Source organism: Channa argus, chromosome 12 (assembly GCF_033026475.1).
Source record: "Channa argus isolate prfri chromosome 12, Channa argus male v1.0, whole genome shotgun sequence".
NCBI classification, from domain to species: Eukaryota; Metazoa; Chordata; class Actinopteri; order Anabantiformes; family Channidae; genus Channa; species Channa argus.
The window spans coordinates 17,594,403-17,619,749 of record NC_090208.1 but is presented as its reverse complement, the minus strand read 5'-3'; the positions used below and the strand labels follow the sequence as shown (position 1 = coordinate 17,619,749).

General features: G+C 37.5%; 3 protein-coding genes across 17 annotated transcripts; all 3 read right to left on the bottom strand.

Annotated features, from left to right (window-relative positions):
* Nucleotides 1–152: 152 nt before the first annotated feature.
* LOC137137243 (E3 ubiquitin-protein ligase TRIM21-like) lies at nt 153–8,406 on the bottom strand. Of its 3 annotated transcripts, none has more exons than XM_067523258.1 (14): nt 8,295–8,406; nt 6,479–6,692; nt 6,027–6,241; nt 5,871–5,931; nt 5,698–5,777; nt 5,338–5,425; nt 5,163–5,251; nt 4,835–4,945; nt 4,381–4,476; nt 4,197–4,300; nt 3,928–4,036; nt 3,526–3,670; nt 3,409–3,435; nt 153–2,148 (listed from the first exon to the last, which is right to left on the bottom strand). In XM_067523258.1, exons 2-14 carry the CDS (start codon nt 6,672–6,674, stop codon nt 1,604–1,606), a joined length of 1,866 nt encoding a protein of 621 aa, XP_067379359.1. In that variant the 5' UTR covers nt 6,675–6,692; nt 8,295–8,406; the 3' UTR covers nt 153–1,603. The 3 variants fall into 3 exon arrangements, with proteins under 3 accessions (XP_067379359.1, XP_067379361.1, XP_067379360.1); XM_067523260.1 differs by having other exon boundaries at nt 6,027–6,229; XM_067523259.1 differs by having other exon boundaries at nt 8,276–8,297.
* A 222-nt stretch (nt 8,407–8,628) lies between these two features.
* Nucleotides 8,629–19,358, bottom strand: LOC137137241 (uncharacterized). Of its 12 annotated transcripts, XM_067523247.1 has the most exons (24): nt 19,269–19,358; nt 18,462–18,647; nt 18,045–18,271; nt 17,506–17,587; nt 17,315–17,394; nt 17,132–17,227; nt 16,961–17,054; nt 16,769–16,848; nt 16,551–16,647; nt 16,370–16,443; nt 15,834–15,912; nt 15,644–15,729; nt 15,403–15,498; nt 15,014–15,100; nt 14,338–14,436; nt 13,861–13,956; nt 13,463–13,535; nt 13,314–13,357; nt 11,793–11,894; nt 11,400–11,489; nt 10,978–11,058; nt 10,706–10,895; nt 10,581–10,607; nt 8,631–10,454 (listed from the first exon to the last, which is right to left on the bottom strand). In XM_067523247.1, the coding sequence occupies exons 2-24, from the start codon at nt 18,634–18,636 to the stop codon at nt 9,922–9,924; spliced, it is 2,688 nt and encodes an 895-aa protein (XP_067379348.1). In that variant the 5' UTR covers nt 18,637–18,647; nt 19,269–19,358; the 3' UTR covers nt 8,631–9,921. The 12 variants fall into 12 exon arrangements, with proteins under 12 accessions (XP_067379354.1, XP_067379349.1, XP_067379353.1 ...); XM_067523248.1 differs by lacking the exon at nt 19,269–19,358 and having other exon boundaries at nt 8,630–10,454; nt 11,433–11,489; nt 18,462–19,262; XM_067523243.1 differs by lacking the exon at nt 19,269–19,358 and having other exon boundaries at nt 18,462–19,262.
* Nucleotides 19,359–20,317: 959 nt separating this feature from the next.
* On the bottom strand, nt 20,318–25,202 carry LOC137137245 (E3 ubiquitin-protein ligase TRIM21-like). 2 transcript variants are annotated; one of them, XM_067523263.1, is made up of 8 exons: nt 25,048–25,135; nt 23,441–23,639; nt 22,590–23,155; nt 22,412–22,507; nt 21,743–21,976; nt 21,404–21,551; nt 21,296–21,322; nt 20,318–21,216 (listed from the first exon to the last, which is right to left on the bottom strand). In XM_067523263.1, the coding sequence occupies exons 3-8, from the start codon at nt 23,151–23,153 to the stop codon at nt 20,660–20,662; spliced, it is 1,626 nt and encodes a 541-aa protein (XP_067379364.1). In that variant the 5' UTR covers nt 23,154–23,155; nt 23,441–23,639; nt 25,048–25,135; the 3' UTR covers nt 20,318–20,659. The 2 variants fall into 2 exon arrangements, with proteins under 2 accessions (XP_067379364.1, XP_067379363.1); XM_067523262.1 differs by lacking the exon at nt 23,441–23,639 and having other exon boundaries at nt 25,048–25,202.
* Nucleotides 25,203–25,347: the final 145 nt, after the last annotated feature.

The following is a 25,347-nucleotide window of genomic DNA, read 5'->3' as shown; positions in this document are numbered from 1 at the left end:
CTCCCCTTCACTGTGTTATGTATTAGTGTTTTTAGAGTCAGCATAAATGTACATATTTCTGCAAATGAAGCTTTGCACTTTTCTGGACTGAGCTGAAGGACAGAGTCAGTAACACCTAATGTGAGAAATGACTGCCCAGGGTTCCTGTAAGCAAATTGCTCCTCAAAAGCAGAAGAACTTTAATCAACATTTTAAAAAAGAACACACAAACACTACAGTAAGTTTAATGTAGGTTGAACTACGTGAAATAGCATCAAATTTGGATATATACAGTTATTTTTCACACATGTAATAAACAGAAATACCAGCTCACCTTGTCTCACATATTTTTTAAGTTTTACCACCAATTGTGCTCAAATAACTAACATGAGAGTGAAAAAGAAATCAATAATAATAATCATTGAAAGGAGAAGAATCTTGATAAATTAATGCAGACCTATAGTACAATAGTCAGGGCAATAGTAGGAAACAAAACAAGGCTAGAAGTTATAAAGCTAATTTAACTTACAAATCTTTGCATTAAAAAAAATGGTTTTAGGTTGGAGTTTTTGCCAAAGGTATTAATGAGTTTTAGCTTAAACTGTAACCTGAAGTCAAAGAAGAAATAAGTCTGAGTTTGTTTACATGTCTGATAGTAACGATAACGTTACTTTAATTATATCTATATTTATATAGTCATATATCACAGTTGTTTTCTTGTTGTCTCAATCCAGATGAATACATTTTTTGTTATGTGTGGCACATTAGTCAGGAGCAGCATTAAATCTATTTATATTTGTCTTAAAAATAATTTAGTTAAAATAGAAAGTGTGCTTTCTTTTCCCACACAGTCAGTTGCACCGTAGTTAAGATCTATTGATCTATAAGAAAATGCTAGAACTCTATGCTAAACATACTGCACGTGTCCTGCAACTAATTCAGAGTAAAAGTAGTGTGTTTGAAGTACACTTGTGGGGAGCTATGTGTGAATCTGTTAGGAAAGGGGGGAAACCTATTGTAAAAGGAAGTGCTTTTGAAAAGTCATGCAAGAAAACTGCTCATGATGCACAAACAAAAACACGACAATGTGTGAAACCGATGAAATGCTCCATGTATGCAGTTTTCAGGGATGTGTGAAGATGATGGCCATATAACAAATAACAACTGTAATAAAAAAGTATTTTTTATTTTATTTCTTTTAACACCCCAACAATACATAATACACAATGTATAAAATGCTACCCAATATGCTATAATATCATACTAATATATTAATAAAAAGTTTACAATGTAACATGATTCAGTAAATCCAAAGTGAATGTGTGGACTTTTCATTGTTTACTAAGTGTAAATAATTGAAAGCATGAGATTTTGCAAATGATATACAATGTTGCGTAACAACTATTTTCTGACTATTATTTTTAATAGACTTATTATTGGTACTTAAAATTAAAACCTATATTATCATCTTGAATTAAAAAAACTTCAAAGCTAGCACATTTCTAATCTTAAGATATATTTACTATATTGTAATCTGTATTTATTCAAGTTGCACACTCGCATATATTATAAAATATCAGGCCAGAATATTCTGCAAAATTCCTGTGTACTGATGTTTAAAGCTCTACTGGTTTTTCACAGGACAGATAATCAGAGGATGTGAGTTTTTCCCATTTTGTTTAAGATGTGGACTGAAATACGGGAAGATTTCACCACTAAACGAACACTCAGTAAACGAGTAGATGTGAGACTGAGCCTTCACATCGTAAAAGGAGATGAGGCCTTCCTCGTAATCCACAAACACCCCCACCTTCTGAGGTTTCTCTTTCAGAGGAAGACTGACAGGCGGAGCTGTCAGGGCTGCGTACTGTTTGCTTTCGTAATGTACAATAACCCAGTAACCATTGTCTGGATTCAGAGAGAGTTTCCCTTTTCGGTTTGCGCTGCCTCTCGCTACACCCAGGTCCCATCCTGTCTTGTTGCTGACCTCCACCTCCCAGTAAGACTTCCCAGAGGTTAAGCTGTTCTGGGCCAAGATGCTGCCAAACATGTCAAACCTTCCTGGAGCATCAGGAACTTTCAGGTTCATTCCTCCATCTCTCACTTCCTTCCCTTCATTGGAAATATCAAGACACTGATGTGCAGTAGCTGGATCCAGCTTAACATCCACTGTAGGTGAAGATGGGAATCACATAAACAAACAATTCTATAGTTAGCAATACTGAACCACATCTGAGAACTATGCTTTTGTGAGAAAAAGTCATACATTCCTGCTGAATTGCCTTTTTTAAAGCTTTTAAAGACTCCGGTGCTCCTAATGATAACACTTCAAATGCAATTAAGGCTCGTATCCTTTAAACGTGCAGGTCAGGCACTTGCATAGAACATTTGGATTATTAGCTCACTTTGATCTTTTTATTTGCAGTACAAATAAAAAGATGATAAGTGACCCATTTAAACACTGAGTTAGACGTGTGTCCTAATTTGAAAGGTGGCTCAACAGGTGGAAGAGAATCAGTGTGATTCAAAGATTTCTTCACAAGGATTGAACACAACAAATAACTGTAACTTAAATGAACAAATCAAATAAAGAAAAACATAGTTATTGCAGTTACCTAATTATGACACATTACTTAATAAAAGGGGCTGGCTCAGACACTTTTTATTTGGAACCCTGAAGAGACTTGTGCCATGACATCATCCACAATATCTAATGGGCCAATAAAGAGTGCTGAAGGCTTTTGAGGCCAAACTTTCCCAAACTTTCCCAACGAAGGTGTTCTCCCAAATTTCAAAATAAATCATATCATTGTCACAGCATAAATTCAGTTTTAACAGTGATTAAAGGCATTTGAAAGGCACCAACAGAAGTTGTTGTTTGAATGGATCACTGAAGGGTCACGGGAGCCACAGCAAAATATTAAAAATACTTACAAAGGCAACATGTGGTGCTATTTCCAACCCTGTGTCCTTTGTGGTTCACTAATAGTCAGTCAATAAATGAACAGCTTTTGCAAATCATGGTGCTAGTCTTCTACTGAACTTAAAAGATTTTATGCAACATAGCTAATTGCTAAATTAAATATGATACAGTTTCAAGTTGGCACCAGCAGTTTGCCACTTGTGACAGTATGTAAATAAATATATGTGAATAAATAACAATATATAAGAAAACCTAAAGTGTCAGTTTCAATAGGTATTGATGTATATATGGTAAATAAAAATCCTTTATAAGCTGAAACCTTTTCCACAAATTTACCAGCTAATTTTAAAGACGTTTGGGTTCTTACAAAATACCTTGGATTTTCCCTCTTTTGTAATACTGTCACTCTAGTTTCTAGTTTGTATATGTCTGAAAGTGAGATACAAGGTGCAGAACAGACACCATTTTTCACCAAGTCAAATTTTTTACCAGTTTGAGTAACACACCTGCAAATGTGGGAATCCTCTTCAATTCTATAGAAGACAAATTACACTTAGTGAGTAACAAATACATTTAACACAGTTATGGATAAAATAAAACACTTCACAAACAGCTGAACTCACCAACAGCAGACAGGTTTTCCAGTTTGTTTTTAATTTGCTCCATCATGGCTGAAGTTGTAGTTGTCAGGGTACCGATGGAGAATGAAGTGTCAGCACTCACATTTGTCCAGTCTCTAGAGTCATCCAGGCCTGTTGGAGGACAGACCTGTGTGTACAAGGGGTCATGCTCAGAGTATAAGATTTATTTTAAGGGTTCAGAAATAAATAATGAGAACTAAAAAAGTTGATTGAAATGTTTAAATGGTAAATGCTCTGAACTTCTGTACTGCTGCCTTCGACAGCGACCGATTGAACCAACAACTGAGGGATTGGTGGACGACCGCTCTACCTCCTGTGCCACAGTCGCACATTTATGGTATATTGTAATGTTAAAAGTGCCAGAAGTCAGTCTGTAAGGCTCACCTGCAAGTCTGGGTTATTGTCAAACTCATCAATGGTCTTTTTGAGTTTATCAATTTCTTTTTCCAACTTCTGGACCAGATTCTGTGCTCTTCGCTTTATGCTCCGTCTCCTAATCAAACAAACGGTACATTAGACAGTTAGATCCAATGAAATGCACTGTACATAAAGGACACAGTTTCTAACGGTGACAACCTTTAATGTCTTGTTCCACAAATAGATAAGCAGATACATCTGCTAGTTAGTGAGTTTCTCAGCCACACACGACCAACCTCTCCTCCAGAGGATGCAGCGCTTTCTGCCTAGCCTCCTCCACGACTTTCATCACCTCAGAGAACACAGTGTTGATTTCCAGCCACTCAGCATCCAAGCTTCCCTGATAAGACGGAGAGTTGGGATGTTAAAGTGATAATAATTAAAACCATAATCAATGAAGTCCAATGGACTGCAGCTTACCTTGCAGGCTTTTACAGAAGAAATCACTTCATCCAACTTGTGTTCTCTGATTTGAATTTTCCACTGTAACTCAGCCCTCATACGGTCTTGTCTTGCCTTAAATGAAGACAAAAAGTGAATCAAACACCTAGTGAAGAATAAAAAGAAAAAATAAAGGCATAATAATAACAACATAGACCTCCCATTAGTTTTGCAGATATTTGGTCATAAAATACAGTAAGGGACGTAATATGAGTTCACATGATGATGTAGCATTAACATGATTAAAATGTACAGGAAAACATGTCCAGATTTCATGACATGTGTGCATTAGCCTTCAAACCACATGGTGATTTTAGATGAACAATCAGTGGACAAAAGATTTGTTTGTCAGAAAGGTTCCTAAATGTTATAGCAGTGCATCCATATAATGTTAAAAACAGTACAGGGTACTGTACTGTAAGAGGTGCAGTACCTTGAGTAGTTTTTCAGCTTCCTTCTTTTTATTCCTCTCTTTCTGCCTTTCCTCGTCCTTAACTGTTTCTTGAGCTGTGGTTGTTGGAGGCTTAAAGACCAGTTGCTCCACCTAAAGGACAATAACACTGAAAATGAGCAACAATGACAAAATTATGAAGCTAAGTTTTTACTTATTCTCTTGACTAAGGTTAATTAAAAAGTGCCATTATGACATGCACGGAGTGGTGTACTGCATCTGATGGGAAAATAAGAAGTAAAACCACGGGATGGGAGAGGATGTGTTCATCAGCAGGAAGTTGAAATGAATTAATAGTCAGCTGTTGTACCTGCTGTGCACCAGTGGAGAAATCAAGCGCTCTGCGAGTTTGGGACACCTTGGCAGTGGTTTGATGAGAGCGCTGTGGAGTCTCAAAGACTGTAGAGTAAGAAGACAGTGAGTGTCAGACTATATGCTTTTCTTGCCCTGTTCTTGTTATGAATTTATACGTTTATAATGCGTACAGGATGTGTTTGTCTCCTTCACTGGGACTACTGGGGCTGCAGACTTTATTGTGTCGGTGAGGGTCTGTGACACCGGAATAAAGACAGGCTGTCAAAGAAAAATGGAGGGTCACATTTTATCATGGTCACTAACAGAGTTTTAATAACTTATTGTGACTCGGCTATACGACACTTTCATCTGTACAGTGACACACATTAACATATACTACAACATTGACATCATCCATAGTTTCTGGATATGCACCACGGTCTTATTAAAATACCTTCCCCTATTTTTGCATACATTTTGCATAAGAAACAATAGTGCAGCTGCCAAAGCGATAATGTAAATCTATGTAGAAGGGGTCAAATCTATTTTACCTGTGAGCTAGTGGTGAATTCAAGTGCTCGGTGAGTTTTCTTTTCATCCATTTGCACAGATGGTTGCTGATTGTCAACCACTGTAGGGAGACAAGACGGTTCACTGTTAAACACAGCTCTTTACTTTTATCTGTTGAGTCCAGGTATAATTAAACTATAATTAAAATACGTACGTGTTTTGATAACCTCCATTACTGTAGGAAGTGTTTGGTTGACGATGTCTAGAGACACATTCTGTCAAAGAATGATTAGTTAGCTTACACGTATAGAAATCAAACTTTATAAAAATGTTTGTCTTGGTGGTCAAAGACATTTTGGACAAAATTTACCTCCTTCTCGACAGGACTACTACTGTACATCTGATGAGAATGTCCCCACTGGTTTCCCCAGATGTCCTGCTCACTCTCTGGGATCCTCATTCCCTTTGGTGTGCATCCCATCTCGCCCTGATGAATTCTTAAACCTTGGTAAGATGTGTATTTTGTCCAACCGCAATGGCAAACCTGCCAACTCTTGTCTGAGGAGTCTGTGTCTGCAAGAGAAGCTATAGGAGAGTTCATTTCAGTGTCTTTATTGGAAAAAAAGTTGATTTAAATTGGTAGTTCCTTTTTTCCAAGACAATGCTCTCATTAAGGTTTTAAAATGATTAGTTATTGGTTTTGTACTTCATCCTTCATCAACAACTACAATCACTGTGCAGTGCAAAGGCTGAATTAGAGACAGTGCTGGTAACTTCAGCGCATAACTACGGACCGTGGATCAAAACAGAAGTAACACTTACCTGAGTTTATAGAAGTGATGAGGAAATTCTCTTTAATTTGGGGCCCCTTGACTGTAAACCAATCTTCAAATCTGAATTTTTCGACCTGCTGGATCCTCATTCCCTTCGGTGTGCATCCCATCTTGCCCTGATGAGTTCTTAAACCTTGGTAAGTTGTATGACTCTTCCAACCACAGTGACAAACCTGGAGGCTCATTCTGGATGTGTTCGTTTACTGTGGAGGAGAAGACACAGATGCATATATTGTCCATAAAGGTTCCACAGTGTAAAATATTAAGGTTTGTGGTTTCATTTGTGGAAGAAAAATTCTTAAAAAATAACAGTTTAAAATCAAATCTGACATTTTAATGTCAATCTTCCCTTGTGTGATGACATAAAACAATGGGTGAAAAATAAAGCATTAAGCATAAAGTCTGAACATTTAGTTTGTTTGAGATGTGGTGACCATATGATTCTGGTTTCACATTTATAAAATCATTCAGTGACTCTTTATGTCAGGTTTGGATGTTTGTCCAATAATTTGTTCAGGTTTTCTGTTGATTTTTTTTCTGCAGTCGTCACCCGTGTGTGGAACACAACATGACTGTTTCACACAGAATCACAGTGATTTACCGCCCTCTAGTGGTAGTTAGTACATAGTACATCACATTAACATTTACATTTACATTTAGTCATTTAGCAGACGCTTTTATCCAAAGCGACTTACAAGTGAGGTACAAGGCAAACAAAAATCTAAGTCAAGGAGAAAACATCAAAGCAAAGTCCTTTCAGAAAAGTGTTCACAGTTCACGAGATACAAGTGCAAGAGAGCAGAATTTTTTTATTTTTTTTTGTAAAGATTTAATGGCATAGGAAGATGTGGAAGAGTTCAGTTTTCAGCAGTTTTTTGAATATTGGGAGAAAATCAGCTGAGCGTGCATCACTTATTTAGACATTTTTTATTGGGTTTTATTGGCGGTTGATTTTCTATTACATGCAATTGCAGCCCACGTGAGGTTGAGAATGTATCATAATATGATTAGGAAATTCTAAGAAATGTATAGAGATTTATGCTCTGCACAGTCTAATTTTTTCGACTGTCACAGTCTTGATTGGGTGAGTCAACCCCACAACCACCCCCCTCCCCGAGAATTTCGCAAGCCGGGCCAATAATCTCTTACAGGAAGGCTCACTGGAGTTCATCCTGATAGCAACGGATACACTTTTTTCTGATACACTTACTGTGAGTTTCATTTTTGTGCACACGCCCTGAAACGGCTCATCCGTATTTGCATTACAACCCTGCCCGTCTTCATTTGTAAATAAAAGTTCATAACATTACGTGGGACACCTGTGAGGTTTCTATCTATCACTGCATTACCTGCAAGCCCAGCCTTGTTTCTAAGCTTTACCACATGCTTTCACATATAGTCCATAGCCCTTAATTAGAAAAGAGTTACAATGTAATTAATTTTCAAGTAATAATCTCTTTAGTACTTCTTGTGAAACAAAGAGTACTTTGTCTCCTTATTCCACATTCTTGTTACTTTGTACTTGCAAGTATGTTCTTTGCAAGTAGAACAGTAAAGGTATACAATTATTACAAAATGCAAATATAATTTCTTTACACGGTAACTGAAGTGTTACCCAGTGTTTGATTAAATGCCATCTGATCTAAAATAAAGAGTGAAAATCTTGATAATTACTTAAACAACTATATAATTTCATATTTTTGCAGTAAAATCGGGTGAGTTACCAAATAGGCAATGCATTTTGGATTTGTCTTTATAATAAATGAAATTAATAATAACATCAGACCTGATGTATGGCTGCTTACCTAGAAGTGTCCCTGACTGGATGATCCACAGAGTGGTCTGCCTTTCAGCTCCGTCTCTCCTTCTCTCTGTTTACTCTGAATGGTTTCACTTTCGTTTCAACAAAAACATGTTTTTTTTTTCTTTTTGATCCAAGTGCGTAGTTGTAACACCCAAGATAAAGTCATAACGAGTTTTCCTGCACACTCATATACAGTGCCAAATACCAGAGTTAAAAAATTACAGAAATAAATAAATAAAACAAGGTTTTCACTTTGCTTTTGTAAAATGAAGATAAAGTTGTAAAATCTAAATAAACAATACTACACGTCTTAAGGTGAGACACTGGACATTTTTGAAAAATTCACTGTAAATCACCAAGGTTTCACTTTCTTGTATTCAGTGGTGAAGTTGATGCAGATTTGTTTCGTTCTTTAGGAAGTAAACTCCAAGAACAGAGGAGACCCCGGACAGAACTCCACTTTATAACTTTTTATTAGCAACAAGAACACTATACATTTTTAAGTCAAGGTTTCACTTGAAGGATGGTAAAATATTCAAATTAAACAGTATTTATTGAAAAACAAAGCAGAAAGTTTAAAGGATAACTGCCACATTACTGTGGACACTAGAAGGAGTAGCTACAGAAAAGAAAACACGCAGCTGTGGTTGCCAGAAAAATTCTGTAAAACAAACTGTGCCACTGTTAACACCTCTACCAGAAAAACTGTACATTTTACTGTTTAAAACTGTTGCAATTCTACAGAAAATTAACATTTTAATAAAAATGTAAAATTCCTAAAAACTACACATTCTCTCGGTGAGATTTACACACAGTTGTCGCATTATTTTTCATCACGACAGCGACTTAACACAAAGCTGCGTTGTGCTTAGCGAAACCAACTTCAGGGAAATCTAATATTAGGAAACAACATTGGCGCAAAAACTGTGCCAAATCAATAATCCGCTGTGGCGACAAGGAACTCATAAACCGATAAAACATAAGTAAATAACTAAAAAACAGTGGCAAGTCAAACACACTTCCTGTGTGTCGTGGTGTCGTGACCATCATTGAAGCGCACACAGTCAAACACTGGAGTTGGATTCTGGTCTAATGTGGGACAACCTTCGAGCTGCGAGGTGGCAGCGCCAACCACTCCACTGCCCATTGTGCCCAACGTAACACTCAAATGTCAAATGACTTATGTCATAATTGTACTGTCATGTTTCATATTTTTATCTATCTAAAGTATAGCATATGATTTTGTAAAATGTAATGCATTCTGTAAAAAAAAAAAAGGGACAACAATCCTTAGATTAACATCATCTTTTTCTACTGGTTTTTATATTAAAGTTTTCACGTGTTTAAGGTATAACATTCTGTCAACTATGCAATAAAATGAGATCATTTTATTATGACTAATTTACTTTCAAATTAACCGCTGTGTTTGGTCAATTTTACTGTACATTAAACAGTGCATTGGTGTATTTCTATTTACATTTTCTAAGATGTCGTGACTTTACAGCAATTAACTGTTATATTCACAGACATGTGTCACAGTGTATTCTACATTTGGCATTTATTGTGGCTTCTTATTTAAAAAATCTAAAATAGGTAAAAATGAATGCTGCACACACACGGTTGAATGATTAGTGGTGTTTCACAGGCGAGATGGTCAGAGGATCAGCATTTGAACCATCCTTTTTAGGGTGCACACTGAAATAGGGGAAGATCTCTCCGGAGAACGAACACTCAGTAAACGAGTACATGTGAGACTGAGCTGTCACGTTGTAGAAGGAGACGAGACCTTCCTCATAATCCACAAACACCCCCACCTTCTGAGTTTTCTCTTTCAGGGAAAGAGAAACAGGTGGCACTGTCAGAGCTGCGTACTCTTCGTACTCTTTTTCATAGTGAGCAATAACCCAGAAACCATTATTTGTTTTCACGGAGGTTTTCCCTTTGCGGTTTGCGTCACTTCTGGCTACACCCAGATACCACCCTGTCTTGTTGCTAACCTCCACCTCCCAGTAAAACTTCCCATTCTTCAAGCTGTTGAGCCCCAGAATGCTGCCGAACATCCCCTGAGTATCACAAGCTTGCTGGTTCTCTTCACTCACTTTCATCCCATCAGCAGAAACACAGCAGAGTTGCGCAGTGGTTGGATCCAGCTTAATGTCCACTAGAGATAAATTAAGAGTTAATTATGAGTTAACAACATCACAACATTAACAAATACGGCTTAAGGCCTCCAGAGCTTGGAATGCTTTTTACTGTTTAAATATTTTGTACAATTTAAAATACACACCTGCAAACTTGGAAAGGCATTTAAGTTCTGTGGGGTAATACACATTTTGTTAGTTCCAGTTATTTCTGAAGAAAAGTAACATTATGAAAAAGTAAAACTAACCCTTTCTAAACTCATGGACTCACCAACAGGGACGAGTTTGTCTAGTTTCTGGTGAATTTCTTGCATCATTGTTACTGTTGTAGGTCTCAGGGAAGAGAGTGAAAGGTTGAGGGACTTCTTAGCATCCTCCACAGTCTTCATCACCTCTAAGAACACACTGTTGATCTCCAGCCACATAGCATCCAGGCTGCCCTGACAAGGCTGGACAGTGTTCTACATATTACATCATACTGGGAATAAAATATTAAAAAACACAAAACCAGTCTCTGGTGCAGCTTATCTTGGCAGCTCTTACAGTTGATGTGCATCTAGCCATTGTTTGTGCTCTCATCTGGAGTTTGTTCTTTAGGTCATCTGTGGTTCTGTCTTGTCTTTCCTTGAGTAATTTGACACAAAAAGACTTCTAAGCTTATGCAGAACCACATACAGTACAACTACATGCATCTATACATGCACTGTACAAGCAGGAAGAGGTTTAAAACCGAATATGAAGTAGAAGACATATTAGCTTAATCTTATAAAATGTTAAAGGGATTATTTGAAGCAAAAGAAACAGGACTGTCCCTAAAGACATCAGGGTGTATAATCAGAGGAATGAATTTTCATGGGTTGCAGATTGGACAATGATAGTGGACATAGTGACTGACTGACACAGGCATCTCTAGACTAACACCTCTAGCATGCCAACAAACAGTGGAACAGATGCTCTTGTGTTACCTGTGTAGTTTCTGGATGTTTCTTGTCTTTCACCTGTATGTTGTCTGTTGTTTGAAGGGCTCTGATAGATGGGCGTCTCCGGGGTTGTGGCTTTACATGAAAGACAATAATCCGACCATTTACTGATTATGTACTTGTAATCACATAACCACAATTTTGCAGACTTTTATCGGCCACTAATGAGCATCTTGGCAACATTCTAAATTATTATGCAAAAGCTTTTCTGTACATAACATAACCACAGGTGGTATTAAACTAATGCGTGTGATTGAAATGCTCAGTTACATAATTCAGACTAAATTGCATCCAGAACATATTCTGATCTAGTGTAGTGTGTTTTTATTTTTACTGCCACCTTAGTGAAGTGAACTGTAAGATTTATTTATTTATCACCTCTGGCAGTTTTGGTTCCTCTCTATGGTTCTTCTTCTTCTTTGGTTGAACTGCTGTTTCCTGTGTTGTGATTGCTGAGAACATCCGAACCAGCTCCTTCACCTGAACATTAAAGCGTGAATTCACTAATTTTCAACTTACTTTCTATGGCTTTAGTTTAGGGTGTAAATGTGAATTATTGCTTTTAAACTTCCCTCTGACCCTATATTAAAATATGTTTATGCTTCTAGCTGAAAAAATAGTTTTTCATCATTAGGTGACCTCTGGAGGCACTTTTATGCTAGAAGTAAAGAGGTATTTTGACACAAGGATGTCAGAAGGCAGTTTAATGGCATTTATGTACATGCACGACCCAAACTTGAACTAAAAGAAGCAAATTCAAAATCAATGAGGGCGTCTTTTAAAATTTACAGTAGTAGCACAGCACATATGATGGCTAAAGACTAAAGTTAAGCAGGTAATATCTGTCAATCTAACCAGAAACACACCTTTTGCTCCCAACTTTGTTTGTGTTTGTGCTGTTTTTGACACTTTCATGATGTCAACTCTCTGCTGGTGTCCAGTTGATAAACTGTACTGGATCGTAGCCCATCTGCCGACAGAGGTTCATTGCTTGTTTCCTTTGCGGCGCTCGCTAGAACCTGTCAACGCTTGGTTGGTACCAATCGTCATCCCTGATGAGCTGTTTCAGCCCCGCCGCCCAGCATGTCCTTGCCTGCATCAGTGCGGAGTTATTTTGCAGAACCTGCGGTCTTTCGTGCTAACACCATGGCTCCCACCAGGTTTGGACAGGTGAATGCCAGATGGCAGGCAAAAAAATAATAATTTAATCCTTAAAGATGATATTGTATCCAGCGGATTGGACTTTTTCTGTGTGACTGAGACGTGGGAAAATGCCGGCGAGTCCAGCGGTTTTACGAAACTCCTGCCTCCCGTTTGTTGTTATTTCAACTTTGGGCGGACTATTGACTATTGACTCTTTTAATTTGGTGTAGTCTGTGTCTGTTATTAAATGTTGAAATGGGGATGAACCTGTCTGTGCTCCTGCATCCATGCATTCCACCAAGGTCGCTCAGATCAGCTAAACTGTTGCTCCTGAGTGTGCGAAAAACTAAACGTTATCTTATTATATTACTGAGCTTTTGCGGTGGCTGCTCCAAAAGTGTGGGCTCAGTTTGCACACGAACATCAGACAGGCTTCATCCTTGCCTGTTTTTAAATACCTTCTTAAAACCCACATGTTTTCACTGGCCTGTTACACAGTCTGAGATGTTGGCATTATTTTATCGGTCCGTTATGTATTGTTATCTGTTTCATTGGTTTTATTGTATACTTTTGTGCTCTTTTCATTTCTTTTAATTTTATGTTTTTAACTTGTACAGCACTTTTGTCAACTTAGTACTTAAAAAATAAAGTTACAAGTTACAAGTGAATGGTTTCAACGGAACTAAAATAAATAATTAAAAAAATGAACAAAATGTAAAAAATATGTTTGATTGAACAGTCAAAGCATAGATGTACCTTGATATCAGTGACCATATCTGGGAGCTGTGCACTTTCACATGCTGTAGAAAAAGAGGATAGTCATTGTTAACCATATTTTCTTGATTGTCCATATTATTATGTACTAATTTCCTGTGTTGAATAAATCCTAAAAACACACTACATACATGCTTTGGGATCTTCTGTGGCTCCTGCTGCGACTGGATTTATTCGGTCAACACCAATTTTTGTATCTGGCACCTGAGGTCAGAGAGGTTTATCATTTTGATGGGTTCGCTACAAAAAGTACCACGAGTACCTGTATAAATATTCATGACAATCCACCCAGGCAGACATGGCAATGGGTATTAGTGATGTCATCCGTTTGTGGCAGAGTCAAAGCTTCCGTTGCTCCTGCTCAGCTCTGGTGGGAATCCAGGCAGACAGGGGCGGGACTTTGTTTTGATGGGCAAACCATGCGGCCAATCACATGCGAGGCTAGATCAGGCTTATACCATTATGCGAAAGAAGGCAGGGGTGCAGACTCACTAACGTATACGCCACAATTCCGTGGATGTATTCATACCTGTGATAGATTTTGATCATTCCTGTCTTTATGCTGTGGTGGAGCAGCTGCATCTTGGACTGGGACAGTTGAAAATGTTTGAACCTTTAGTTTCACCTGAAAGTTAAAAAAAAAAAAAAAAAACATTGACTTAGGTTAATTATGTTAAACAGCTTTCGGCTTATCCCTTCAGGGGTCGACACAGAGGAACATGTTCTGCACGTTGACGTTTCTCCAGTTATTTTGCAGGATGCTTTTCCTGTTACAACCCTCCCATCTTTATTCAGATGCCTGGGCGGGACGCGCCTGGTGGGGTGGGATTAGAGCCCGTGGCCTCTGCATCCCAACCCAATGCTCTACCACTAAGGCATGCATTTAGGTTTACTGGAGACGGTAAATTGCCTATAGGTGTGCGTGGGAGTGTGAATAGTTCTCTGTCTTTATATCAGTGGCCCAGTCACTGTGAGGAATAAAAGGTTGAATTTGCAGCAATTTTACCGCCTGTGATGGTTTTGGTTCCCCTCTGTGATGCTTCTTTGGATGGACTGCTTTTTCTGGCGCTGTGGTACCCGAAAACATCTGGACCAGTTTCTTCACCTGAAAAACATTAAACACTGAGTCAAATGAATCATTTTAACTGTGGCAATTTTTAGTTCTGTCAGCAAAAACAAAAAACAAACAAACAAACAAAAAAACAGAAATGTGTACGCAAAATATCAAAAACAAGACTGCAGGTAGACTAAAATGGGAACATAGGTGATTCAAGTTTCCATATTGAAAGTTTTGTTGTACAAGATATTTTATTAAATCAAGGGTCTGCTGTACCATCATGCCAGTGGTGAAATCAGGCTCTGCAGTTTCTTTTGCTACAAAAAACAAAACTAAACAATACATTCTTAGTTTTTCTTATTATTTTGCAGTTGCCTGTGTTGAATAAATGATTATTCTACATACATTATGTGTCCTTATTTGCTGCAGGTTCTGCTGCTGCATAATTCTTTTCAGTGTTAGTACTTGTAGAATCGGGCACATTCCGTTTGTAAAAGGTGGATGGTTACTTTACTTCATACTTTGCATCATTTCCATCATACATTTGTACACAAATACCTAGGTTACTAATTCATACATATTTATAGCTATGCCTTCACAGAAGTTTACAGTAAGTGCAGTTTACTTTAGAGACTCTTTCTGCTGCTCTCACAATCACTTCATCATCCTTCATCTGAGGTTTTGGCAGTAATTTAGGTTTTTCTTGCCTCACCTGAACGAAAACACACACATGTACAATTAGACTGTGTGTAATTGTACATGTACTGTACAATGTCCCACACTGTGTCCCATTCAACGTGGCTGTAACGGTTTGGCTTAATCAGTGAAGGAAAATGCGAGTGTGGCTGTCACAGCCAAGCCAAAAATTATTCCTTAGCAGTTTTTAATATACTTTATACCTCACTATAGAAACCATAGAAAGGACAACTCCAAGTTTTTCATAATCATAGAAGGCCTTATTCAGGAACGAAATATTATAAAATCTGAAATGGTGTAATTATTACTCTGTGATACCAGTGGTGATGTCTGGTCCTTCCTGTCTTTCTCCTTAGGCTGGATTACTGTTGCCAGTGTTGGAATTTTTGGATGCTTCATGGCCAAGCCTTTTACCTGAAACATTTAAGTTAAAACATCAGAAATTATGCTATAAAGTAAATAGGTGCGTGTCACAAAACAACACATGTTTAGAAAAGTAAAGTCAAAGCCTAATTGGTTGAAGTTTATTTAAGAAGCATTTCTAAAACATCCGTTTTACCTCCACATCAGTTGAGAGATCCTGTGAGAGCCTGCCTGACTTTGAATTTGTGGCTCTTTGAGAAGACTGTTGTGGATTTGGAAAAGCTGTAACAAAAGCTGGTGGTCATTTCCAGCCTCAGCCACTTATATATTAGATTATTGTTATTATTATATATTAGATTGTCCTGAGAATCCTGTACACTACATACATGATTTTGGTTCCTCCTTGATTGCGGCTGTGGTTGCAGTCTTAATTCTCTGTGACACTGGCAAAGTATGACAGGTAGGCTGGAAAAATTAAAAGATGTATCTATCACAGTTAATAGTACTTATCAGCTGAAAAGATATCCCAGTAGTCATATTGTTAAGCAGTGAGTTCACAAAATGCAGTAAACAAACTGCATCTTAAAAAGTGTAAACATTCAAAGAATTGTATTTAATCAAAAAGGATGTAGATAAAGATAAATATCTGCCTAAATGCTTAAAAAAGTTAAAATGAAGGCAAAGGTTCTAACATACGGAAGTAACATTAATAATGTTTGATCCTTCCTGTGCTTCTCCTTTGGTCAGACTACTGTCACCAGAGGTGGTGGCTTCCTTAACAAGCTGTCTACCTGATGATAGAGTGGAATAGCAAGTTAATTCACTCTATTCCTAACTAGATAACCTTTAAAAATTCTATGTAAAATATCAAAATAAAATAGCTAAAATTAAACCACATTGGTTTCATACACAACTCTGATACCTGCATATCTGTAGAGCCACCTTGCAGCTGACGTCCTGCTTCTCTTTGGGAGTAGTAATGTTGAGTTAAAGAAGCTGTAATAAAAGATGGTGGTCATTTTCATAATAGCTGCTTCATTTTTCACCAGTTTTCACCGTTACAATCCATAAAAACTGTAATTCCTGCTCTGTACAGTACATACGTGATTTGATCTCCTCCTTGACTGCGGCAGCTGTTTTTGCATGGTTAGAACGAATGTCAGCACACCAGCTTTGTTTCATTGCTCCACTGTCTGCATTCTAGTTAATGCAAAAAGTCAAAATAGCAAAAAAATATATATATAACTATAGCAATCAAACAAACTGTTAGGTACCTGTGACAATGTTTGATGCTGTTTGTACCTTACTAATATTGCTTTACCTGTTCTAGGGTGATGAAATCCTGCAGTTGATGCCTTACTTTTGCCTTTGTGCCTCTTTGAGAGTGTGAGTTTACAGAAGCTGTAATACAGGGAGAAGGTCATTTTTAGCTATAGCTGTGTTTTTCAGACTAATTGTCACTAATTTTCAATTCTGAAAGCAAATACATAATTTTGCTTTACAAATCACATACGTGATTTGGGCTCCTCCTTAATTGTGGCAGCTATCTGCTTTTGCTCAGAATAGTAGTCAATACACCAGCTTCTTCTCATTGCTCCACTGTTTGTCTAATAAAGGTACAAATTCAAAATACTCAATCAAAACAATTTAAACGGAAACTACAGCTAAACCTACTGTTAAGTACCTCTGATAGTGTTTGATGAGGCTTTTTTTTCTCTTTTGGTCGGAATACTGCTCTCGAATATCTTGGTGTACAATCCTCTCTGACTGATGCCTTCACCTGAGTGATGGTTTTTTTTTTAGCAGATTAACACATTTCTTTTCATATTTTCCACTTCCAAGTCAAAGATGATTAATTTTGCTTTACCTGTGGAAGGGTGGAGACCTCCTGCAGCCGATGTCCTGCTTTTGACGCTGTGCCTCTGTTGGAGAAGTGAAGTGCGTAATCTGGAGTGAAAGAATGTGATCAGTCTCAGTGTTACCTGCTCCCTGATTTCAGATTGCCACATTACATTGAACAATATCTGGTTTCTACTCAATTTATAATCATAAACATACAAGAATTGGATTCCTCCTTGATTGTGGCTGTTGCTGGTGCAAGGCCGGTACAGACATCCCTGCTTGTTGACTCTGGAAGATTCTGTCAGGGTTAAGATAAAATGTTTAATGGTGGCAGAATGTGTTAATGAATAAATAAATGAATGGGACAAAGGTACTGAATAAATACACAGTGAACTGGTCAGATGCAGTAAACAGGAGTCAAAGGCCAATGTAGCTGCTTCTTACAATGCGCAGTGCAGCATCAATGCTGATAGAAATGCCACATTCTTTATGTATTTGGTTATAAACCACTTTTTTTCCTGCAATTTTACTGCGGATTAAGTAAAGTTACTGCTGTTTATTCTGAGGTTGACATGAATTTCACAATAAAAATTTACAGCAAACCAGTCAATATGTAATTCTGTGTGGACTGGAAAGGAGTGACCAACCTCTGATAGCACGTCTAAAACCATTACTTTTCCAAACTGGACTTTGACTGGTCATAGAGCTCAGATTTGCTGGACCCTTTACTGTCCAACCCACATGGTTGTTGTTACCTCTTTTTTGACAACTTTTGTCTTAGTTGGCTGAAGTGGCTTTTGAGCCCCTTCCACTTCCCACTGATATTTCCCATGGTATTGCTCTTTCTTTGGGATCTTCATGCCTTTGGGAGTGCATCCCTTCTTGCCTTGGTGAATTCTAAAGCCCTGATAAGTTGTCATTTTGGCCCAGCCGCAGTGACAAACATGGAGACTTGTTTCTGAATGGAAGTCCTGAGTGCCTGCTTGAAACAAAATACAGACGAATTTAGTTTTCTTTAGTTTTTTAGTTTTCTTGTATATTTGTTATTTCATTCTTTCATGCTACTGATCTGGAATTATTTTTGGTATCTTTAGTTGTTTGTGCTGATGTAAATCCTAAATTAAGTGGACTATATCACAGCATGAAATCAGGAATCTTTGAGCAATGCTCACCAGTTTTTAAAGAAGTGTAGACATCCAGCCTTAAGTCATTTGCCCACATGTACTGCTGTTCAGTGTCTGCAACGCTGGCAGCCTTCAGCAAGCATCCCATCTTCCCCTGGTGAGTTCTTAGGCCATGATAGGTTGTCACTTTGGACCAGCCACAATGACAAACCTGGAGGCTCATTTCTGTTGTGACTACAAAACAAAACTTCCCCATTGATATGCAGATTACTGCATCTCACACTTGGAAGGTTGTACTTGTACTTTTATTCGAGCATTTATCTCTGTGAACAATCTTGGGTAATATAAAATGACATCCTGAACTCAAAATTAAATAATGAAATATTAAAACCTGTTTTTTCTTAGTTTTATGTTCTCAAAGCACAAAGGGTTTTTCATTCTGTTGTGACTGCAACTGCGCCTGTTCTGGAAACAGTTCGTCAACATATCTACTTTAACAATGCTATTGTACCAAACTCTTGTACTGAGTCCACTGCAACAAAAACATTCTATATAGATCTAGAGTCTGCTTTTATAAATTATCAATTTTGGGAAAGCTATTAGAAAAAATCTCTTTAACATTTTAGACATTTGATTACATTAGACTTCATATCGACTAGAAATTCATAACCATCTATCCAAAATGATAAACAAAAGCCTCCTGTGTTTGGGAGACTCTCAGACTGACAATATTCACATTGGTTTTATCTGATGTTGATGCAAAGTTGATGCAAAACACTATCACTTTGCACATGTTTAGTTTGCTCATTTGCATCCAAAGATTCTGTAACAAAATATATTTATGTGGTACTTTACCCACTGCGTGCCTTCCTGTGCTCTGTTAGCCCTCAGGCTCAAACAGTCTGACTTCCCGCTCTGATGCTGTGGGCTTTTACTTTCGTTTCTGCAGGAAATGCTTTGCAGCCCAGACATGTTCCAACCACATTTTGTTATGAAACACAAATCTACAGGTGGGATATTTTCAAAGGGCAAAAACTTTATTGATTTTGAGACTTTGAGTTTAAAAAATGGATATTAAGCCCATTTTGTAAACAAATGCTGTACATACATAGTCTATATTTCACATGCATGCCCTTTAAAGTAATTTAAAGTTTCCCCTTTCACTTTTGCACTGGATGCAGGCAAAGTCTCCAACTCTCTCTTATTTTTATTTTTTTTTGCTCTTATTTTTTATTTTATTATTTGTTTTCTATTTTTATTTACTTTACTGTATGAAATTTGTTGTGGACAGCAAATTAAGAATTTAATTGAGCAGGGAAACATGCTTTCTGTCTGTGCATATGACAATAAACATTTTAAATCTTTGAATCTTGAATCTTTGAATGTAAATACAATAGCTATTGTATATACATTATTCTTACGCAATGTATAGCCATTATTTTTGTCTTTTTTAAATAAGTCTTGTAATCATCAAATTCTAAGAGAGTTAGTATAGTTTAACTGTAAATAAATAAAATGTATACAAGCTATATTAGCTACAATGAATCTGCTGTTTTCAATTCGCAGCATGAGATCCAGTGTTCGCATGTTGCCTCATATTCTGTCTGGCGTTAATATATGTAGATCTGAGATTTAACATGACTAAAGAAAAGATTTATACTTAATTTGTTAGACTAACTCATTGTGGGCTCTAGTCAGTCTAGTCTACTAGAGTCTAGTCTGCAGGTCAATTATAATAAAATTGCTTAGCTGTAGCATTATTCTCACTACTGAAATTCACCAAATAACCATTTAAACTGGCACAACTTGTTATTCATTGTGTCGTAAATGATATACAGTAAGGTTCATTCTGCACACCTGATGTAAAAAAAGACCCCAAAAAAGAAAAGGGACAGAAGCAAATATGATTTTATTATTTAATTTATTATAAAACTTTTTATGGATATAATGTCCTGCTGCTTATTGGAAAACAAAAAAGACCAAACCAACCCCCAATCTACTGGGATTTGCACAGTAGTTAGTGTCCCTACATGTAGTGGAGTGGAAGATTGTCAGCCTACAACACTGGGTATTTTTAGACTTCAGGGCACTTTACTAGTTCCACGAAGACTTTTTGAAATAATTTACTATTGTTCATTTCCTAATCCCCAAGCCCAAAAAGGCAGAATGGACCACCATCTGGACTTGACCTCTACAAAGTAGCATTAGGTTCATGACAAAACTTGACACAGAGGCACACACATTCCTCATGACTTCTTTATCGCCTGTTTGACAGCAGAAATAATCAAAGGATCAGCGTTTTTCTCAGCTTGTTTTACATGTGGACTGAAATACGGGAAAAGCTCGTCATCGAATGAACACTCAGTGAATGAGTAGATGTGAGACTGAGCCATCACATTGTAGAAGGAGACAATACCTTCCTCGTAATCCACAAACACTCCCACCTTCTCTGGTTTCTCTTTCAGGGAGAGCCGAACTGGTGGAGCTGTCAGGGCTGCGTACTTGTCGTCTTCATAATGTACAGTAACCCAGTAACCGTTGTCTGGAGTCAGCAAAAGTTTCCCTTTGCGATTTGCATCACCTTTTGCTACACCCAGATCCCACCCGCTCTTATTGCTTACATCCACCTCCCAGTATGACTTCCCAGAGGTTAATCTGTTGAGCCCCACAATGCTGCCAAACAGATCAAACCTCTCTGGGGAATCATCTACTTCCTTGTCTTCTCCTCCATCTTTAACTTCCTTTCCATCATCAGAAATAACAAGACGCTGGTGTGCAGTGGTTGGATCCAGTTTTACATTCACTGTTGAACAGACTGAAACTTAGTGATCTAAACAATATGAGTCTATTTCTTTTATCTGGAAGCGGAATACACAACATACCTGTAAACTTTGGAACTCTCTTAAGTTCTGTGAATAAAAATAAAAAAAGGTTTAGATAAAGACACCATAGAATGTATTAACATTTGGCACCAATAACTGAATTATTACCAGTGGAGGTCAGCTTCTCCAGCTCCTGTTGAATTTGTTCCATCATGATTGCTGTTGTTTTTCTTATTGTCCCAAAAGATAGTGACGTGTCTAACTGTATGTCGTCCCAGTTTCTGCTGTCCTCAAGATTTTGAAGAGATGGAAAATCCTAAAAACAGAGAGAAGTAAAAACACTTAAACTAAGTGAAATTGATATTAGTACTCAACAAATCCTCCGTAGGTAATGCAGCAAAAAGTTCGTCATTTAACTCAGAAGTTATGTCTGGAGGAAATAATCAAAAAAGAAACTTTTCATGTTTTGGGCAGCATAAATTCCTGAAATGATGCAGTTCCTCTCACCTGAAAAAAATGTATAGGATCTTCATATAACAATAATTTTTCCAGCTCAGATACGGTCTCCTCTAAGCGTTTGATTTCAGCTTTCAAATCATTGTTGATGTTTGCTGCCTCTTCCTCCACTACCTTCCTCCTGTCATTTAGGGGCTGAAGAGCTCTTGCCTGAGCCTCCTCTACAGTGTTACTCACAGCCTCAAACACAGCATTAATATCCCACCACTCATTATCCAGTTCCTCCTGAAAATGGAACAAAATTAAAGCCAACTGATCTACATCTTATAAATAGCAAAATTACATGTGCAGTAGTTTGATTTTAACAATTGTTGCTACATACTTTATGGAGATGTAATTACTTTTTAAAAAAATCTGCATGTTTCTACTAACTGCATCTATTTGGAATGAATGGCAACACCAGTCAAAATTTGAAATAATCTGGAGACGAGCTCCAACACAATCTCTCTAATTTTAGGCAGACGTCAAGGGCCCCAACATTATTATAGTTATAGGAACTATAATTACTTTTGAGTTGCTCCATTTTAGTGCCATTGTGTTTGAAAAGACTAGAATACTCTATCTCAAGATTAGCTGTCAGTTTTCACGTCACAGACTAGTTTGATTTCGCCCTTCAACTGAGGCGAGTCCAGGCTCAGCATTGTCTTAGTTTCAGCTTACCTTGCAGTTTTTCAGTGATGTATTAATCTCATCGACCTGTGTGTCTCTCCTATTAATTTTATCTTGTAACATTCTCTTAGTATTTTCAACTTCGACCTGTAGTAAAAAAACAGTCAGATTAAAATCCTGAATTCCAATACTCATTTCCTTTCTACATGTTGTCCATAGGATAATTCACCTTCTTTTGTTCCCATTCGACTTCAACTGAAACTACCTCCTCTATACCATCTTCCAGACAGCAAACACAAACGGATCTTTGCTGTGTCCTGCTGTAAAGCTCCAAGGGTCTCCCGTGATTCAGACAGGCCCTCTCATCCAAGTCCTTCACTGGTGCCACTAACCTGTGGCCCTTCAACCTTTTAGTGGAGAAATGATTCTCCATGTGACTCGAACAATAGGAAGCAAGACACACAAGGCAGGACTTCTCGGCCTTCAGTTTATTCTCTGTGCAAATGTCACAGGGCACCTCACTTTCCTTAATAGTGTACACATGATCATTTCTCAACCTTTGCTCTTGGACAATGTCTCTCAGGACGATGTTCACTTCAGGGGCCCTGCTCAGGTGCTTCTTGCACAGGGGGCATGCCCTGTCGTTGTACTCAAAGGTGGTGTCCAGACATTTCTGGCAGAAAGAGTGGCCACAAACTGTAGTGACAGGGTTCTCAAACGTGTCCATGCAGATGGTGCATTTAAGATGCTTCTCCAGTGATGTTTCACCTGGTAATGTAGCAGCAGAGGCCATATCTGCATGAATAAAGAATGTGTTAACACAGTTAGACATATAATAGGTCTCAGAATTTCAACAGTCTACTGAAAGCATTTCTTTTGTTTTGTATTGAAATATTTATATAAAGGTTTGATAAGTAATATTTTCAGGACAAGTTGCAATCGAACAAATGTTTATATGAGCATTTGCTGTTTTCTAAACCAACTGTTCTGCAAAATCTAAGCATCCAGTGTCCATGTGTTTTCAGTCTCTTCAATATCTACTCGTGGAAATCATACTACACATTTAATTACAATGTAAACCTAAATTGAGAGCAGCTAGGTGGTGGAGTTGTTTGCACTGCTACAGTAGGTTTCCTTTGAGTACTCTGGTTTCCTCCCTCAGGCCAAAGACGTGGAGTTAAGTTGATTGGTGTCTACACTGCTGTATGTAATTTGAATGGTTGCCTGTGTCCATGTGTTCCTCTCAGATAGACTGGTGATCTGTCTATCCCCCGCAACCCTAAACAGAATATGTGATTTAGATAATGGATAGATGGACAAAAATTGCAGGTCTGTGACCGGAGGAAAACTCTACTGTCTTGCATTAAATTCAAGTACAAAATTTCCCTGCAATGTTGCAATCAGAAATAAATTAGCATAAACATTTCAAGGACGAAGGGCTGTCAGTAATGGACACAATATGTTCATTGTTTACTGGAATCGTACATGTTTATGTTCTACTGTGTTCTTACAGAACCAAAGTCATGAAAATGATCTCTGTTTAGTTTCCATTTCCTATCCACAGTCAACTTTGTTTGTTTTTTTTTTACCCATTATCTAACCAGTACGTTAGGTAATATTGTGTTACAACAAAATTCTTACCCAATTCTTACCTTCAACAGCGTGTTTTTTTTCAACATCATTTTTTCCCATGTACTTTCACCAAACAATCTTTGTAAACCAAACAACAATTATTTTGTAAACCTAACCAAGTTTTTGCCAAATCTTTATCACATTTGCATAAAATCTGAAAATAAAGCTTTATTTTACAAAAGTTTATAGCAGAACCAGTTAAGGAAAATGAAGACCACCCTATGGGCAACGCATACTTTATTTCTGCTTATTAATGCGAAAAGGGCTACAAATACAGTAAATTTATCATTTACTCCAGAAGATAATGAAGTTTTAGGATTAATTTTACAGTTCATTAGACTCAGGAAATGATGGAGGATATTGCTCCATGAGTGAAAACAAAATCCTTTTATGATGTTTTTCGAATAACCAATATGTTGTTTGAAAACTCGAAATCAAATAGCACTGAATCAATATTTCTGGTCTTAGATTCAGTTTAACTAATCATGTATCAACAATTCTTCTGTCATTTCTTGTTGCATGTCTGCTTTAACTAACACGATTAGAGACTGAACAGAGAGCAGAGCTATGGACACAGTTTTGCTTGTAAAGATAATAAAAACTATTCTTTATTCTTTAGTCCCACTATTTAGTCTAACTATTCCTGGTTCCTCCCGTTCACATGTTAATTCAAACTTTAAACCCCAAATTGCACTCTAAGGTGGTTTGAAGGTGTGTTAGGATTTGTGACACACCCAGGAGGTAGTTCAGAGTTTTGTTGTATGTGGGTGTGTGTGTCTGTGTGTGGTAAAAAAACAACCACAGAATTGGACAAAAGTGCTAAATCAAAAGAAATAAACAGTCTACAAGCCATTAGGTGGTTAGACAAACCCCTGTGATCACACAGTAGTTTAACATATTTGAAAACAGTATACTTAACATTGTAGAGTAATAGAAACGATTCCAGCTGCCAAACAAGGAAAGTGTTAAACTGAACTAACATGTAATTTCTTGTCATTCATGGAAGCACGTATACTGTAAATGAACTCTATTATGACCAAAAATAGGGAACTTACTTATCTTTCAGGTATCAAGATGCTCCTCGCAGGCTTCTGTCTCTTTCTCTCTCTACTTCCTTCTAGTGTGTGTTTGTGTGTGTGTGTGTCTTTCCTTTGAGCCTCCCTCCTTCCCTCTGTTAGGTTTCATTTTTGTTCAAAAGCCGGACCTTTAACTTTCAGAAGGCAAATGAGAAACCAAATCATCTGTCTGTCCGCAGGGTGTTGCTGGTTGAGCAGGTTCAGTCAGATTACATATTGAAGTTGCCAAGAGGTTTTTCTATAGGTTTTATGTTTAGCCTCTTTGTTAGAACTGTTTTT